The sequence below is a fragment of the Homarus americanus genome, unplaced genomic scaffold, assembly GCF_018991925.1.
Source record: "Homarus americanus isolate GMGI-L3 unplaced genomic scaffold, GMGI_Hamer_2.0 scaffold30535, whole genome shotgun sequence".
NCBI lineage: Eukaryota > Metazoa > Arthropoda > Malacostraca > Decapoda > Nephropidae > Homarus > Homarus americanus.
The window spans coordinates 921,074-939,005 of NW_024732440.1; the positions used below are offsets into that span (position 1 = coordinate 921,074).

General features: G+C 37.2%; 1 protein-coding gene across 1 annotated transcript; it reads right to left on the reverse strand.

Moving 5' to 3' along the window:
- Positions 1 to 1,353: 1,353 nt before the first annotated feature.
- Positions 1,354 to 7,240, reverse strand: LOC121868735 (dnaJ homolog subfamily C member 30, mitochondrial-like). Its single transcript, XM_042369606.1, has 2 exons — positions 6,821 to 7,240; positions 1,354 to 4,218 (listed from the first exon to the last, which is right to left on the reverse strand). The coding sequence occupies exons 1-2, from the start codon at positions 7,082 to 7,084 to the stop codon at positions 3,733 to 3,735; spliced, it is 750 nt and encodes a 249-aa protein (XP_042225540.1). The 5' UTR covers positions 7,085 to 7,240; the 3' UTR covers positions 1,354 to 3,732.
- Between the last annotated feature and the right edge of the window lie 10,692 nt (positions 7,241 to 17,932).

The following is a 17,932-nucleotide window of genomic DNA, read 5'->3' on the forward strand; positions in this document are numbered from 1 at the left end:
ATAAATAACGAATCTAAGATAAACAGATATGATATTCTGTCTGTTCAGTAACTCCTCGTCCCTTTAAAACTATGGCGGACAACTCCTACTTAAGTTCACCAGCTGAATTGGTCTTCGGAAATTGGTGGTCGGTCATCTTGGAAGTGGTCGGCCATCTTGGAAGTGGTCGGCTATCTTGGAAGTGGTCGGCCATCTTGGAAGTGGTCGGCTATCAGGTTGCAGGATCAGGGGAAGAATGCAGCTCTAGTTATGAATCACCAAATCAAATTTAAAGGTAATTGGAGAAAGAAAGAGGAGTCTAGGATTTAATATTCAGGGGACGACAGGTGGATACACATGCTCACTCGACGTTAATTAACACCAGCTGAACTATAACACAGGGCGCGTTCACATTGATAACGTCTAACGTCCCTTATAAATTTTTTCCCCTAACCTCTTCACTACAGGGACGCCACTTAATATTTTATTTAGCTAACGGTAGACGATTTTGTTTAGCATAATGGCCAATTTTTTTAACATTCGGGTTGCTTATTATCCCGAAGGTGTCCCCCAAGCCGTTTTTTTTTTTTTTACCATATATACGTGATTCGGTTCGGGTTACTATTAGGTAATCTGAATTGTTACTGGTATTTTGGGAATAAGTTATTAATCATTAGTCATTTATCTACAGTATATTTGTCTCAGGACCCATATATATATATATATATATATATATATATATATATATATATATATATATATATATATATATATATATATATATATATATATATATATATATATATATATATATATACTGTATATATATATATATATATATATACTCGTATCATCTTATAAAAACAATATCTGAGGGATAAATTGCAGTATAATTACGTGTGGCAGAGCAGAGTGATATGAATGGTAGCGAGTGATGAAAACACAGAAGCAGAACCATATTTCTTCCGAACATTCTTGTATACCACACCTAAGTTAGCTGATTTGCTAAGTACCATCATGCTAAAACTACCCGGTAAATGATAATTAATATATTTAATTTATTTTTTTCTTCACATTTACAATCTTGTTCTCACTCAATACTGTACTGTACTTAAGCAGGATGGCCAAAGTCAGGAGCCACTCAAGACTCCCACCAATCACCATCATTTACTCTAAAGAATTACCATTTTGCAGCTGTGTGGTCTTAAAGGGGAAGTCTCTAACTCTCTTCCATTACCTGATACAGTGGTATGTGGTTCTGAATAGGTAATAATAAAGGGCGTCTTCCACCAACACCATTATAATTTTGTTTTGCATCATACTGTATAACCAGAACAATGCCATGCACTAAGGTATGTAATAAAAGCAACAAAATCCTTTAAATAAATATTAACTTTAATATTTCCAGAGGTAACATTCTGTACAACTTACCCTACAGTACATGTAAAGGAATGGGTATTATAATAAGGGTGTGAGGACCCCACTACAGATATTTTTGTAAGATCTGTTAACATCCCCACTGCAATAATTTCAATTAAAACAAACACACACACTGGAAGAGCATGCTGAGAGTTTTCTTCCCTCAGATAATAGAATGCTATCAGTAACAATATAAATTTTCAAAAGGCCTAGACAACAATTCAACAATCTATCCAACAGGATATTTTATTGATATAAGTAATACTGTATACTATACCATAAAAAGTTTAAGTTTGTAGAGTACAGTATCTGCCAGGATGGATCTCACGCCTTCTGAAATGCTACATGCATCTCTTGATGTCCCAGGAGGGTTGGTATGTGTGGCTCTGTGGTACATTGATCCTACCACATTTGGTAACCAATCATCATAGTAATTACGCCGAAATAAATACGTTGCATTACTTATGTAAAACCATAGGTAAATGCATGTCCCAATATCTATCATCTGTGGTCTCACAATGTGGACAGATAATTTGAGATACTGTACATGACCCTGACCACTTAAATAAAACATTAAAATACCGAAAATTTTATATTACTTGTAATGGAACAGGTGTATGACACAACACGCTGATTCTTATTCACTTGATTACCTGTAAACTATACATGTCCATTGTTAAATGCATTAATACAGTACAGTATAGTAGTTCAGTTGAAATTGTCTCCGAGATGGATCAAAACAACACTTTTATCTTTACTTCATGTAAGATGTGGAGGATGTACAGGTATTCCTTAACCCATACAACAGAGGCCAGTGCATTATAAATGAGTTGTAAATTTTTTCTCTTCATGTAAATATTTTATCTCACACTCATATACAATGTGAAATTAATATCCCCTGCAGGTGGAAAGTATTTTAAACCAGGAGAAAGGAAGAATACGAATGTGTTCAGAGAGTGATGGACCTCCCCCTATACAGCAAAGAGAATGTAGTCAAAGATGAAACTCATCACAGAAAATACTCTCACATGATAATGCTCTAATGGTTGACTGCTGCTTACCAGCTTCTTGTCAATTGACTAATTTCATTTTTATTATATGGTAATACAGTGCAATACAGTATAACTTTTCAAGTCTTTTTCTGGCAGCAATTATACTTTAAACAATTCACTAAGAATCTTTGTCAGATAAGATTTCACTCCACAAAAAGTCCTGTGAAAATCATAAGCCCAATATTTTTTAATCAACCTCATTAAATTTTTCAAGTTAATGTAGTAACACTGAGCACTTTAAGTAAGTGAAGAAACCCTTTTTAATGACAAGTACAACCATCTAAAAGATCAACCAACTAATACAGTATATTAACTTCTTAATATGCTTCTTTTTAAGACAAAAACATCATGTATGTTACAGTACAGTATATTCTTAAAATATAACCAAATTAGTCTGCTAATATGCCCTCTCATTTGACTTATTTACTGTACCTTATTTTAATTTTTGCTCTAACTCATTACTAGGTAGTTTTTCTTTTAAATTCATAAAAAACCTTTTTTAACTAAACATCCTGCTTTTTTCACTTGTGTGATCTTACCTTGTTCATTACGGCATTATCAACAACATACAGTATATACAGTACTGTATTGTACTGTAAGATACTGTATTTATATATTTTGTTAAGAATTTTACATTAATTTCATTTATACTTATGCTCAGCCTCATTCTTCATATCTATGTTACTGATAGCCTATCGTAGTTTATGTTTTATTACCTAAATTAAAATAACAAAATTTATCTTGTATCAGTATAAAGTTCTATGGCAACAATTTTCATCTTTGCCATCCCTCACATGGCTCTACTGACTACACAAACCATGATTTCTAATTGTTATTCTGGGTAATCAAAGTTTAAGTCAGTATAGTCTTGAATTTTTTCTAAAAGCCCTGAATAAAACTGAGATTATGGTGCTGGTACTGTATACAACTACAGAACATACTGTATATTGAAAAATACATACTATATCACAACTCTACTATACAGTATCATAATCAATCATTAAATTTTCAAATCTTATTTAAAAATGACAAAACTCTGGAGTTTTCAATAACACGAGATAGAGTACGGTAGTAAAAAAATTAATGGGAGAGTTCATAAGTATACAATACTGTACTGAATAAGCAAAATTATCTAAAGGTTTTTGAATTTCAAGGTTAATACCCATTCCATCACATGCTTGTTCCAATTTATATCTACTATACAATAAGCAAATTGCACACAATGTATACATACATATTTATAAATACACAGTTCTTTATTACTGTACACATAAAAAATATTCTATTTATCTTTCTGTTTAGGTACATCTATATTTGGGCCTCTAGAAAGAGAGATTAAGTAGAATATTACACCCAATAATATTATAAAGATGATAGAATCGGCTTTCTTTTGCTCGACATCTCGTACTTCTGTTCTTTGAATTTCCTCGAAACGCATTTTTGCGCCTTCTCTCCTCTCACGATTAGATGCATAGTGGAGCTTTGACCATTCATCAAAATCATAAACAGGAGTCCTTCCAGTTGCAGTTGGAACTTGGCTTCTCTTTCTTCGTGACTCATGAAACTTGTTTGCATAATTCTCGGCTTCAGCAGGGGTGGCTGCTGTCGATACATTGAGAAAACCCTTGTCATACATTTTCCTCTTCTGAAAATTTCCTATAACTTGATAGGCTTCTGTTATCTCACGAAACTTGACAGAAGCATCCTCTGTTCCTTTATACTGGTCAGGGTGGTAGGTTTTTGATAAGTTGTAATAAGCATCCTTCACCTGAAAAAGAAAGAATTTTATTTATTTTCTAGCAATAGTATTGAAATTACCTTGCTTGCCAGGAAAAAGTGGAAGGTCATTTTAAACAATATCACTAAATGAAGGAATGACCCTGAAATACTTTTTTTCTAGTGTAGCCATAAGGCTTATAGTACTTACATGCTCTTACGAGACGAGGGGGACTTTTTGATCATCAGACCTCCCCACTATGTAAACCTGGTATCAATTTACCTGTATTCCCCACTAAGATACAGAACTGGGAGGATTAGTGCAACATCTATTCAACACATTCAGATCCAGATGAGTACCGTAATCCACAAACCCAAGGGTGGAGGGAAGTTATCCAAGCTATGTAACTATGAGTTCTGCAAAAAAATAAGATTTCAGGATCAAACCTTCATCCCTTACATACTACACCCTAAAAGCAGGTGGCTCTTAATAATAAGCCAACTGGGAGGAGGCAGTGTTACAAAATTTACAAGGATTTAACAAACATTCAACCCTAGGAAAGTCGACCTTTTATTTTCCACATACTGTATTAAAGATGGGAGGTTTTAATTTCCAGACTTGACAGTCCTTCAGTATTATCCTGGAACCCTTGAGAAAGAAGGGCCTCTTTTGAAACTATGTACAGGTATATTTCTTGTCTGCAGATGATCCATATCATGCAGTGAGCAATGTGTTGATTCTTGTATTACATACAGTAACTGTACTACAGTACAGTATGTACAATATTGTAGTACAGTGATATCCCCATTTGCTGGAACAATTGGTGCAGAGCACTTCCAGGAATGAGAGATTTCCAGGTAACCAGACAACTTTCTCAAACCCGGAAAAATCCCTTATCCCTGAATTTTTCCAGTTAAAGTTTCCAGGTGTCTAAACTACGTATCTTACATGGACAGACACTATCGTACATCCCAGGAATGTTTCTGGGTTCTGGGGAACTTTTACACGAGATTCTAAACTACTGTACAAATCAGTGCTGGGAAATGTTTTCCAAGACTCTAAACTACTGTACTCATCTCGCACGGACAGACACAGACCTGTATTTATTTATACATACACCAGTGTACATGTACAGTACAGTACAATAAATGGTAAATATTGTAAACAAAAAACATTATAACAATATAAATAAACAAAATAAAATGTATAGAGCACTCATCAAAAGATGCTGTCGCTTTGAGCTTGTGATGCAGGCAGGCCAGCATGTACGGTATGCAAACACTGTCCACTGCTATGCACGATAGCGTAAGTTGGGTGTTCACACAAACAATGTCAATTTACAGTAAAATTACACACTGCAATCACTGTTCATGTCTTAACACAACATTAATACTGTGTTCTAGGTTGTTTATGTCCTGGTACAGTAATGTACAGTACTACACAACACAAATTGTATACAAAAACAGCAGCGAATGAGAGATAATCCTCATGGAATGGCTGGTGATAGGGCAGACCCCAGCTATGTGCGGCTGCAGGGGGCCCCCTCCTGAATAAAATATACTGTACAGTATTTGTTGTTTAATAGGATTTGTATTTCAATTCTGATGTGTCATGTTGCAGAACTTTCCAAATATTGTCAATGAGGCAGTGACAGAGGATTGTGAAGAACTTGGGAAAACGTTAAGCTGTGGAGAGGAAGCTGATATTACTTTGTTCCTTTTCGCCACTGATCGGCTAGTTAGCCACTTGGGCGGTTGGTCACATCTCTGTTATGCACTGTTGGCAGGTACTGGGCATGCAGTAGCTCCTGAATGTATCTGAACCTGCTCCAGTGTTGGTCAAGTCTGGTCTTAAAACAGCTCACACTCGGTGCCGTCACAACACTCTCTGCCCTTGTGGGGCAGGCATCTGCCAGCTCTAAGGCATGGACACTTGACTGAGTAATGGCTTCCCCGTTACGAAAACACCAAAAACTTGCAAACACAAGAAGAGAATCAATTAATGCTCCTCCATTGGTTATATCTTGTCTCACGACTTTTAGTAGGTTAGGTCAGGTTTTCACAGATTTGATGGGTGTTTTTTTGGTGTGCGTGTTGTAACCCCACATTTCCCTTCACTTTCAAGGCCCAACCCAGTTAATGTAAATCATTGTCGCACTTCCATAAACATACATCAGCGACAATAATAAAAGGTCAAATTTTAAATGTAATGAATATTTTACCGTGAGTGCACTCTGATTGGCCCCAACTAGGAAGTTAGGTAGGTTTCTTTGGTTCGTTAGGTCAGGGTCTATTAGGTTCTAGTAAATATCGCCTCTTTTATAATAAGTTTCCATGCACAATAGAAATATGGTAAAGTACGCTTACAGCTACACAACGATCGACTCATGGCGAAATAAATGCCAAATGCCACCGGTCACAGTCATATATATAATTTTCGTGTTGTTCGCCAGTGATGGACGATTAGCCAGTCAGATTGCACTCACGGTAAAATAGCATAAGAAGGAACTTACTGTAGCCGGTCACGGGAAAATATGCACTGCCTATTTTAAATTACCGCGAAAAGCATAAGAAAATCCAATTTAGGTTTTTCAACTCCCATTATGGTCACTAATGAATCTTTACCTGTGTCTCTTCCCTCACCCTTCACCTACCTGGGCTTGAGTAGCTTTAGGAGTAAGTTGGAGGATATCGTAGTAACTTTTCTTTCCCTCCTCACCTCGACGACCTCCTCCTCCTCGAGATATATTGAGCACCTGTTGGTAAATTACACAGGTGGCCGACGCTACCAGAAATTTATGTTTATAGTGAATATTACCTCTCACTAATGCTCTATAAATATTACTGTACTTCCTACCCAAGGTGTTGATGCTGCTCTCGATTTTTTTCCCGTGAAAATTTTTGGTCATAGGCAACATTATCAACACCACTGACACATATGCCTGATTATCAACTATTTGCTTGTTACTCTCCCATCTTGGTTAATTCCTCTTGGTTAATTCCTGCTTCTCACTAACGACATTTGGCCTTGGTTTTAGGTCACCTGCTGCCAAGGGTATTACCTAAACAATCAATGTTAGATAACACCACGAACAGAATCGCCTACCTATTATATTTATTGAGACTCAGGCAACAAGAACTACTCTAAAACTATAAGCTAAACCTTCCCTGAATTTTCCATAATATGTTTGGTTATTATATCATCGTTTAAAAAGAACTAAGTGAATAGTTCTTTGCGTGGTAAATTTTCTAACATTAACCAACTTGTGTTTCTTTGATCAGCTGTTATGTAGTGTTGCATCATGACTAACTATGCTAACAACCACCTCTCCTGGGCGAAAATATTTATGGAGGAATATTTAATAAAGAAATATAGCTCTTTAAGAATGATGCGAGGACAATGAAGCCTAATAGCAATACTTGATGGCTGTTTTAGTTCCTCTTTCTGGGTATTACAAAGTTGTAAGATAATAAAAGACTCAACGCCTAAGGTACTAGTAAGCTGAACAATGATGAAATGGACGTTAAAAAATTTGGGCAACATGTTAGTCACTTTATTTTCATTATAATTTCCTTCTAAAATTTGCATCATCAAGGGTGTCTGACGTCATTATAATATACGAACGCTATACCTTTAGGATTTTCAATGACTCTTATATTTTGTTTTGTGGGCTATATATATATTTAAAACTAACATCAATATAGAATAAATTTCATATAAAACTCTGCTTAAATGTCATCGAAAGTTTTAATCAGATATAATGGTAACAAAATAAGTTTTCTAAACCTAAAAATATGTCAATGTAAAATACAGTATTATAATAAGTTTACAGGCTGATTGTGAGAGTTAATATAGCACTATGCCGCAAGGAAGCTCCAAGAATAAGAAGGCTCCTCAAGTTCCTTCAAGTCTAAAGAAGGGAAAGAGGCAAAACACGTTGAAGATGAGGAAAGGGAGTAAGGATTAGTGATGTATAATATTATTTTGTCATCTTATCTGAATCTTGTGTTACAGGTTAGGGTCATCTCGTAACCCAAGACAGTGAGAATGTTGGCCAATACATATACAATTAGTTATGTTATTGTATGTTAATGATACTCTGAATAGATTTGTTTAAAAAATCACGACCACACAGAAACAAGACCAGTATGAGTAATGTAATGACTTGATTATGTGTCACCCAATATTCTTGCTCTTCCTTGTAGTGCTCCATTGTTTCCCTGTTCCTGTGTGATTGTATCGAGATTTATTTTGTCCACGTTTCCATTGTGGATCTACATGATTGGGTACGAGTTGACGTGTGCTGACGGGTACGATTTGTTTGGTTGAGAGTTGTCCAGCACCTTTGCTGCATTAGAACGTAGGGATTATTATCGGTAATATTGATTTTAATTACCCCATAACTTTTGGCTTTTTTAATATACCTATCATGTAATTTAGACAATTTTAAAACACTTCTATGACATTTCCGTCGGAAAGTTATAATTTTCTGGTATTTTAACAAAATTACCAACAACATTAGGTTTTAAAAAGCTTGTTTAGCATTTTTTTTTGGGGGGGGGTGTCATTTTACCCCACATTTTCCCTCTACTTGAAAGCCCAGCCCTCTTTACACAAGTAATATTGTTGGTAATTTTATGTTAAAATACTCCGTGTACTCTAAAAATATACTTTTCCGACAGAAACACTATAAAATAAAATATTTTTAGTTATTTTTTACCCCCTCCTTATATAAGGTGCAATACAGTACAGTACAGTAGGTGTTGGCAACCTCTAAACATTTACCCACTTATCTTCAGTGGCATTTCTGGTGCTAATTACGTACAGTATAAGCAAGATATTTAACATTTTATTATGTATGTGCATATGTGGCGGTACACACCCATGCCAGAATACCGAATGGCTGTGGAGCCCCTTGGTTAGATTAGGTTAGATTTAAAACTGATTTTGCAATGGTTTTTGATGTCTTTTTAATACTTTTTACCTTGATTTTTTTAGCAAATCTCTAGATTCTGAGAGGGGGGATGGGGGTGCTTATCTCGGAAACTATTTATTTATGTCATAAAGGAAGGTCAAATTCGTTCATAACACACCAAAATCTATCAAAAAGCATAGTTTCAACTTTGATTTTGTATAGTGGCAATAAGTGAAAATTTACCAATCTTTTTTGTTTAGTTTAAACTATGGTTTAAAACATGGGTTTAAATCAGCCAACCCTGATATCTGTTGCCATTTTTGTGCTTTATTTGGTATTGTCGTACAAACGTTACTGATGTTCTTATCTGTTGGAGGTATTGTTCAAAATTACTTGTAGGACTTTTAGGTGTGATACTGTGCACGTCTGAAATTAAGTTCTTATGGGAAATATGGGGTTATGTTTACAAATATGATTCCACTCACACGACACAAAGCCTGCAGCACAAGTGCAAGTTTTTACACAAAATTACTGTGCAGTGGTGGTACATGGTGGTCAAGGTAGTGAACAGTTATTGCATATGGCAGGCAGATTTCCTCCAAAGCTTCTTCAGTTGAAACTTTTTGTCATTTTCATTCATGTTGGAGGTAGAAACATAGCATAGTTGTCAGAACATGTGGTACAGATGAGTTGCCCAATAACGCATCACAGCATAATGCACCACAGAATAACGTGGTACCCATAGCTAATTACCACCTTCATTTCTATATAATGATGGCTAATTACACTTTAACTCGGTTGAAAGCTGCTATATATGATTTAAGCAGACCATGGGAGCCTGGTAGTTCATTTGCGAGATGGCAGGCGGCTCCAGTAGTCCGGACAAGGACCACTGATGCTCATGACCGCTTCTCTTCAAGTCAGTCCTGGATCTTTTCACTTAAGCCTTGTTTTAACTTCCCTGTAGTGTATACTGTATACTTTTGGGGTAGAATAAAACCATTTAGCCCTTTTTAGTGCGTATTTTAAAAATTTTAATAAGTGTTTTCTGACACTCAGACCCAGTGGTACATTAACATGTAAACCTATGTCACACCTTAACATGTCTGTACAGTATCTGTAACACTGGCCCTGGCAATTCCTAACTTGTGTTATTGGGCAACTCATCTGTACATGAGGTGATGTGACACTGCCCTAGCTAGCTTAGTGATACAGTAGATGCTTGGTGACTGGGTGACTGATGCTGTTGTTGTCTTCTAGATGTACTCCTTAGGTTGTGAGTGTGTACAGTAGGTAAATAATTTTTTTACTTTTCAGAACGAACGATTGCACCCAAGAAGGCTAAAGCACAAGAAAGTTTGTTTGTACAAAAACAGTTACAGAAGGCTATTAATGCCAACATAGAAGAAGAAATGAAACAAAGAGCATCTAAGGACTTCACAGCATTAAAGGTGTGTAGAAATAACTTATTGCTGTAGTACTGTATGTACAGTATGATCATAGTGTTTTTTTTATCAGTAGTGGACGTGATTTTATTTTTAACCCTGTTCTTGTAACAGTAAATGTTTTATGATTTAACAGGTACCTACAGTATATTGGGAGGTATTAGTGTACATTTTGTTTACTATATTTACTATAGTTGTAAGAATTTTTTTTAATATGTGAATTCAGTAGAACCCTGTATAATGTGAGAATTACAGTATGTTTGTGTACAGTGCTGCATCATAGATAAGTGTAATACAGTATTCCCTTAAAGCTCGCAGTTTTAAAGCTTGCGTCCCTCAGAAACTCACGGATTTTCACGGAAAACAAATAAAATAAATCTGAGGCTGTGTGCCAGGGATCAAGAGGAGTCAACACTACAGGACAGTACAGAGCACCATATATCCCAGGTCATAAGACACTCCCTATAATTAACAAGGTATATTTGGGACAAAGAATTTTTGCAGATTTAATAGCCTACTGTACTGGCAAAGCCAAGTCATGTTTCTCACTACCACAGCTCACTATCACTTTATGGACCTATTATTAAACATTTGTTGGTATTATTAATAAATTTACCCAATTTAATACAAAAGGATATAATGTATATGTATAGGTATCTACAATACAAATATTTATTGGTGCCGGGCATGTTCACTAGAAACTGTCCAGTACAGGGATTGTTTACATACCTCCACCACCAGAACACCTGACATTTCAGAGGTATTGAATTTACATTGTTACTACCATTACTAACTATCACTGTGTGAACCTAATGTCTATACAGTTTTATTTCATGTTTGTGTTTATTTATTTGTTATTTCATATTTATTATATTGTCTTATGCATGCATAATGTTGTTATACATGTACATATAGCTATTTATATTTGTATTTTGCACACTCCGGGTACTGGCATGAAAAACTTTCGGATTTTGCTTACTCACGGGGTTCATTTTACCTAACCCCAGCAAGCTTTAAGGGATTACATACTCTGTTAATGCATAAGTACTCTGCTTTGTATGGAAATAATTACCTTTCACTCCAGTCATTTGAACCTATGGTAGTATTATTATCAATGAATCATAAACCTTAGAAAAATTATTATAACATGCTTATCTCCAACTTGTATTACGTGGTTCAGTTTTGGTCACTGTACTACAGAACGGATATTGAATCCTAGAAAGCATTCAGAGGAGGATGACAAGACGAATCCCAGGCATTAGGAACCTTGAGTACAGCTACAGGTTAAAACATTTTAATTTGCACATTTGCACGCCCTCAAGAGACATAGAGTGAGGTGCAATATGTTTGAGGTGTATAAATGGAAGTCAGGGTTAAACAAAGGTGATACGTATAACAAAGTACTCAAACTATTCAACCAGGACTGAACTTGTAGAAATGATTTTAAATTAGACAAATTTAGATTTAGCCGCAAGATAGGCAAACACTGGTTTGGAAATAGAGTAGTGGATGAGTGGAACAAGTTACCAAACTTCATCATTAACTCAAGCATGCTGGGTAGCTTCAAATTCAGGTTGGACAGATATATTAGCGATAGGGGTTGGGTGTAAACAGGGCTGCTTAGTATGGGCCAATAAGCTCGTTGCAGTTTCCTCTATTCTTATGCACTGTGTCTTGTGGTCGAGTCCTGGCCTGTTGCTGTACTAGCACTGGACAATAAAGTATCTAACAACGAACAGATTAACTGCCTGAATGGCTAGTAGCTGATGAACAGTGGAATGATAAATTAAAATTAATTAAGAATAATACCATAGAGAAGTGGTGGATGGTGGTGACAGTAGTGATGATGAATCATGGTTGAGGTGGTAGTTAGCCATGTTGTAAGAATGGGCTGGTAGATTCCTTTCTAGTTTCTTAGCCGGAGTTTTTCTTATATTTTGTTTGCTGCAGCATCACCATAAGGCTGATGGCTGTATAGAACACTTGAGAGCTAGTGCATAGATGGTTCAAAGTATAATTTGTGGGGCAAGGAGCTTGGTAACACAGTTCTAGGATAATAAGATACATGGCAGCTGATGTTACTCCTGTTTGCTAGACTTGTCCAAGATAATGGCAAGTCACTCCCTGGGTGCTGCTATAGTGTGCAGTCTACAAGATATTTAGGTTAGGTCAGGTTAGGCTAGAATGAAATTTTGGGTAAATGAATTTAAGTATGTTATGAATAAGATGTATTCTGCAGTGTTCTACTGTTGTTTTTATAATTCTATTTTATAATTTTATAGGATAGTCTCTTCAGCAGATGTTAATAAGATAATTTATGAGCACTCAACATAGAGAATCATCATCAACAACAACAACATTTTATGGCCATTTTCCATGCTTGTATGGGTTAGCCATAATTACCTGATGGCAGCTTTCTCTTGCAGTCTCTCTTGTCAGGTTCCTAACTCTAAAGTCATTTCTTACAACCTCTCCCCATTTAATTCTTGGCCTGGCCGACCCCGGGTTCTCCTAGTTGGTCTCATCAAATCTCTCTATATGCCCAGACCATCTCAGCCTGCGTCTATGCAGAATTTCGTCATCACTCTCAATTCCCAGCTGCGCTCTTGCTCTGAACAGGGCTTCACCTTTCTCATTTCACTTTACTCAAGTCTACTTATGTCATCCTCTTTAACTGCCTATGTTTCACTGCTATACAACATCACACTTCTTCCACCAGCCACTTTCACACTTCCTCTTGCTGTCAACAAATGCAGCAGCTCTTTAAACTTATTCCAGCCACTTTTGACTCTTGCAAATGAGAAGGCTTCAGCACCCCCACCAGCACTGATCATGTTACCCAGGTAACAGAACTCATTAACAGAGTGCAAGGAATGTCCTGGTAAATTCAGTTGATCTGTATCCACTATATTTACATTATTCTGTTTAATTACAGTGCAGTAGTTAGACTACTTCAGAATGGTAGTTATTTTTCCATTTTATAGCTGGACACCTTATATCTAAAGTAAATGATGTTGCCATTCAAGAGTTTAAGATCACCATGAATAAGTATGAATAAGTTTAATTCAACTTACTTCCTTTTGGGTATCAATAAGTAGCTACCCTGCAAAAACTTTTAAATTTGAGGCCAGACATTTGGGTAATAGATGTAAATATTGATAGTTTTGGTTTCTGTGTACTGTAATTGTTTTATAAAACAGTTCATGAGATTTGTACATGTATTCTACTGATGTATAAAAGGGATCATGAAAACATATGTAATAACTCAGGAATGTTTTGGAAGTGGCGCTCCATCCACACTGATGATTCGTGTGATAGGGTATGCTGCAGACATCAGCTGGACAAATTGAAAATATGTTCATATTTTCATTCATAAACTAAATTTGAAATGTTTTCTTCTGTGCCCATCCAAAGATGCTTATAACTTCTTTCACTTCAGTTTTCAATACCTCTCAGTTTAGGTTGTGCTTATATATATCAGACCTTGTAAACTTGCCATAAATTCAGAATTGATCATTAAATCCCATCTATGGCCATTGGTGGTCAAATTTTCATAGTTTTCTCCCATCTGCCGGGTTTAAGAAATAGGAGTAGCCAGATTGAGGGGCAAGTGAACAAATTTAAAGGAATTTAGAGCCAGTTATGTTTTCGTTGATAAGAGTAAAGTAGAGATATGATCTTGGGAGACTTTTCATGTTCTGGTGATCTTTTGGCCCTTAGTCATGTCAGTCTTTTCCTTTGGAACCCTCTCCTTTTAGGGTTAAGAGATCCAGTTCTGAAGTGGAAAGCTAACTACCATTTGGAGGTAATTTACTAACTACAGGTATTTTCAAATAAGATAAGATGGATGTTGTGGATATCACAGCCATTTTGCTCATCACTGGTCATAATTAGGGATATCAGAATAATCTTTCCCTTTAGTATTTACATTCATACATGATACAGTACTGTTTTTTATGTGTATTATGTTTTTCTTCTACAGCTGCTTAAGGATAAGAAGAAGACAGCCGCAGCAGCTAAAAAAGCCAAGTGAAAACTGTCAGATGTATGTATATTAGAATTTAAAATTTATATAAAATAAATAAATTAAAAACCAAACCAAGTTTCATTACTGTATAGTATATGAGTTGCTAGGTTAGTTCCTTAGGTCTAACCTCAACTAAGTCTGCAGAAGATACGGTACCTGTTTTCATATTACTCTAAATCAATTAACTGACTTACATATAAAGTATTCTTATTGTTTGTTTGTTCTATCTCCCTATGTAAAATCAGTACAGTATAGATTTTTGTGGTTGTTCACTACTGAATATTTACCAGTTAGCAGCCTGTACAGCTACTGTATCATTATGTATTGGACCGAAGTGGCTATTCTTATGCCAGCTGTAAGGAAAACACCGGGGACTATTCTTACGCCAGTCCTATTGCACATGTTCAAGATGTAAATGACCAACCCCATGCTAGAGTGTGAGTGGGTGTGAAGAAGGAGTAAGTGTATGTGGGGAGAGAGTGTGTACAGGAATATTTTAATCAATATTGTGATAACTTATCTGAGTTATGCTGTGACAAATACAGGTAGTCCCCGACTTACGACCACATGGACTTACGTCCATTGGTACTTACGACCTGCTCTGACCGTACGTCCGTCGGGACATACGACCGCGACCGTCGTGACCAAAAATATTTTCAAATGACGCGTGCATTTTCTATACCGAAACGTTTCTGTCCGGGGCGAGAGGGTGGCGCGTCTCGTGGGTACACTCACTCAGTGGAGCGCTTAGTTTGTGTTTGGCTATCGTATCCTTTACTGATCGCGCTGTGAACTTTCGTTATTATCGTATTTAATTGACTTTATAATGACTGGAAAGCGTAAAAGTGAGAGTGCTGGTGGTGTTCCAAAGAAAAGGAGACAGGCAATTACTTTTGAGATGAAAATGAAGATAATAACACAGCATGAGAATGGAAAAACAGTAGCAACAATCTCACGCGACCTAGGTTTCTCACACTCGACTATATCCACTATTCTGAAGGACAAGGAACGTATTCGTGAAGTAGTGAAAGGAACAACACCTATAAAGGGAACTATAATATCAAAGAGAAGACAAGGTCTTATTCACGATATGGAAAAATTATTGGTGATATGGATAGAAGACCAGATACAGAATCGTGTACCCTTAAGCCTTCTAACCATAAGGCTAAAGCAAGAAGCCTGTTCTAAAGCCTGAAGGAGCAGGCAGGAGATGAATGTGATCAAACCTTTACAGGAAGTCATGGGTGGTTTGATAGTTTTAAAAAACGCTACAGTCTACACAATGTTAAGGTGAGTGGAGAGGCAGCTAGTGCCGATGTTGGTGCTGCCGAATCTTTTAAGGAGGAGTTATATGAAGTGATTGTGGAAGGGAATTATTTGCCTGAGCAAATATTCAATGTGGATGAGACTGGATTATTGTGGAAGCACATGCCTGAGCGGACATACAGTTTCAAAGGAGTTACCGGTAATGAAAATGAAGTTATGTCGGATATTAGTAACAAGATAGTGGAGTTAGAAATTGATTATGAAGATGTTGGACAGTTCGTTGAAAGTGTAGCAGAAGAGCTCAGTGACGAGGATCTTATTGAACTAGATGCACAGAAAATTGCAGAGGAAGAAGAGCGACAAAATGTAGAAGAAGAACCTGCACCCCCCATAAAGTTTTCAGTGAAACATATGGCAGAGGCATTTGCTACAGTTAATAAAGGAATGCAAATGTTTGATGGCATGGATCAAAAGTATGAGCATTATGCCAAAGTTGACAGAATGGTCCAAGAGTCACTAGCTTGCTACAGGGAGATTTATAATGAAAAGAAAAAGCAAACTGTGCAGTCTAAATTGGACATCTATTTCAAGAAGTCCCCCAGTGCTGTCTCCTCACACCCCACCAGTGCTGCCTCTTCACTCCCTCAAGATGATCCAATACCTGTCTGAAGAAAGCGACATTGATGACCCACCCAGCCCTGTCTCCTCCTCTGCTTCTTCCAATTAATAGAGTCTCCATGTATCCTGTAAATGGAAAATTATGGGGGCCCCGTGTGCATTCAGCTGACTACATTTAAGGTAAGTGCTCAGTCACACTGTATCCATTCCTCATTATTTATTACTTTTACTGTACTGTATCCCTTCCTCATTATCTATTACATTTAGTGTACTGTATTTCATTGTAGATTTTTAATTTTTTTTGAAATTTTTTTATTTATTTATTTTTTATTTATTTTTTTTATTTTTTTATCTATGTCGGACTTACGACCATGTCGGATTTACGACCTGGATTTGGGTCCCTAACCCCGTCGTAAGTCGGGGAGCACCTGTAAACACTTGGTTGTACATGAACTAGTTTTATTATCCCGCTTCAACCTCCCTAGCTCCAGGCGAAGGCGGAGAGGCTATCGTAATCGGTTGGTGTTCGTGTGTGTGTGCGTAATTGTTTACATCGGCATGTATTTGTGCTATGTCTAACTGTCTGTTTAAATATTTAAATATTTCAGTGTTTTTATTTATTTTAGTTGGTCACATGATCATCTGTGACAAAGTGATGGGAAGAAGGAAAATTGACAAAGAATAACAATAAAACAGAAGAAACAACAAAAAATGACCCAAAAATGTAATGTGAAGGATTTTGAATTAACAGACTTATTAACAGGATATTTAAACCAATTACAGTACCAGCAGAAAAGTTATTGATAAACAAGGAAGTAATAATATTCAGAGGTTAGGAAGGAGGAAGGAAAGTAAGGATAGAGGTGGGGGAGCAATAGCATCATGGTCGTCATGTGACCGACTGCCGACCCAAGCAGCTAACGAACCAATCGGTGGTATTTCAGTAAAACTGTAGTTTCGGACAATATGCCCTAGTAGTTGAGCAGTGTGTTTTTACAATGGTTGAGATAATTTTAAGACACTTTTCTTCTATGACGATTCTGTTGCAAATGACCTGAAATTACCTAACATCCTAACCAAGGGGGCAGGGGGGCTCCTCCATCCTGAGGACCCTACATCTGGGAGGGTCTATAGGAGCACTACCCCTGAGAAGGTCCCTGTAGATGCTGTTGCTGGGTGTACCCCTTGGGAGGGCCACTGTGGTCTCTGCCCCAGTGAGAGCCCCCACGAACCCTCCCAGGGGGCTTCGACGCCCCCAGGGACCCTCCAAGGTAAGGCAGAGACTCCAGGGGCTGTGGTACCCCCATGGGCCCTGCTCCCCAGGGACCCTCCCATGGGCCCTGTGCCCCCAGGGAACCTTCCATAGGCCCTGCACCCCCAGGGCCTCTCTCAGGGGGGTGGCACTGCTAGGAACCCTCACAGGGGCGGCAGTGCTCCAAGGGACCCTCAATTGACGGCGGCGCCTCCAGTGACTCTCCCATGGGCAGTGTCCCC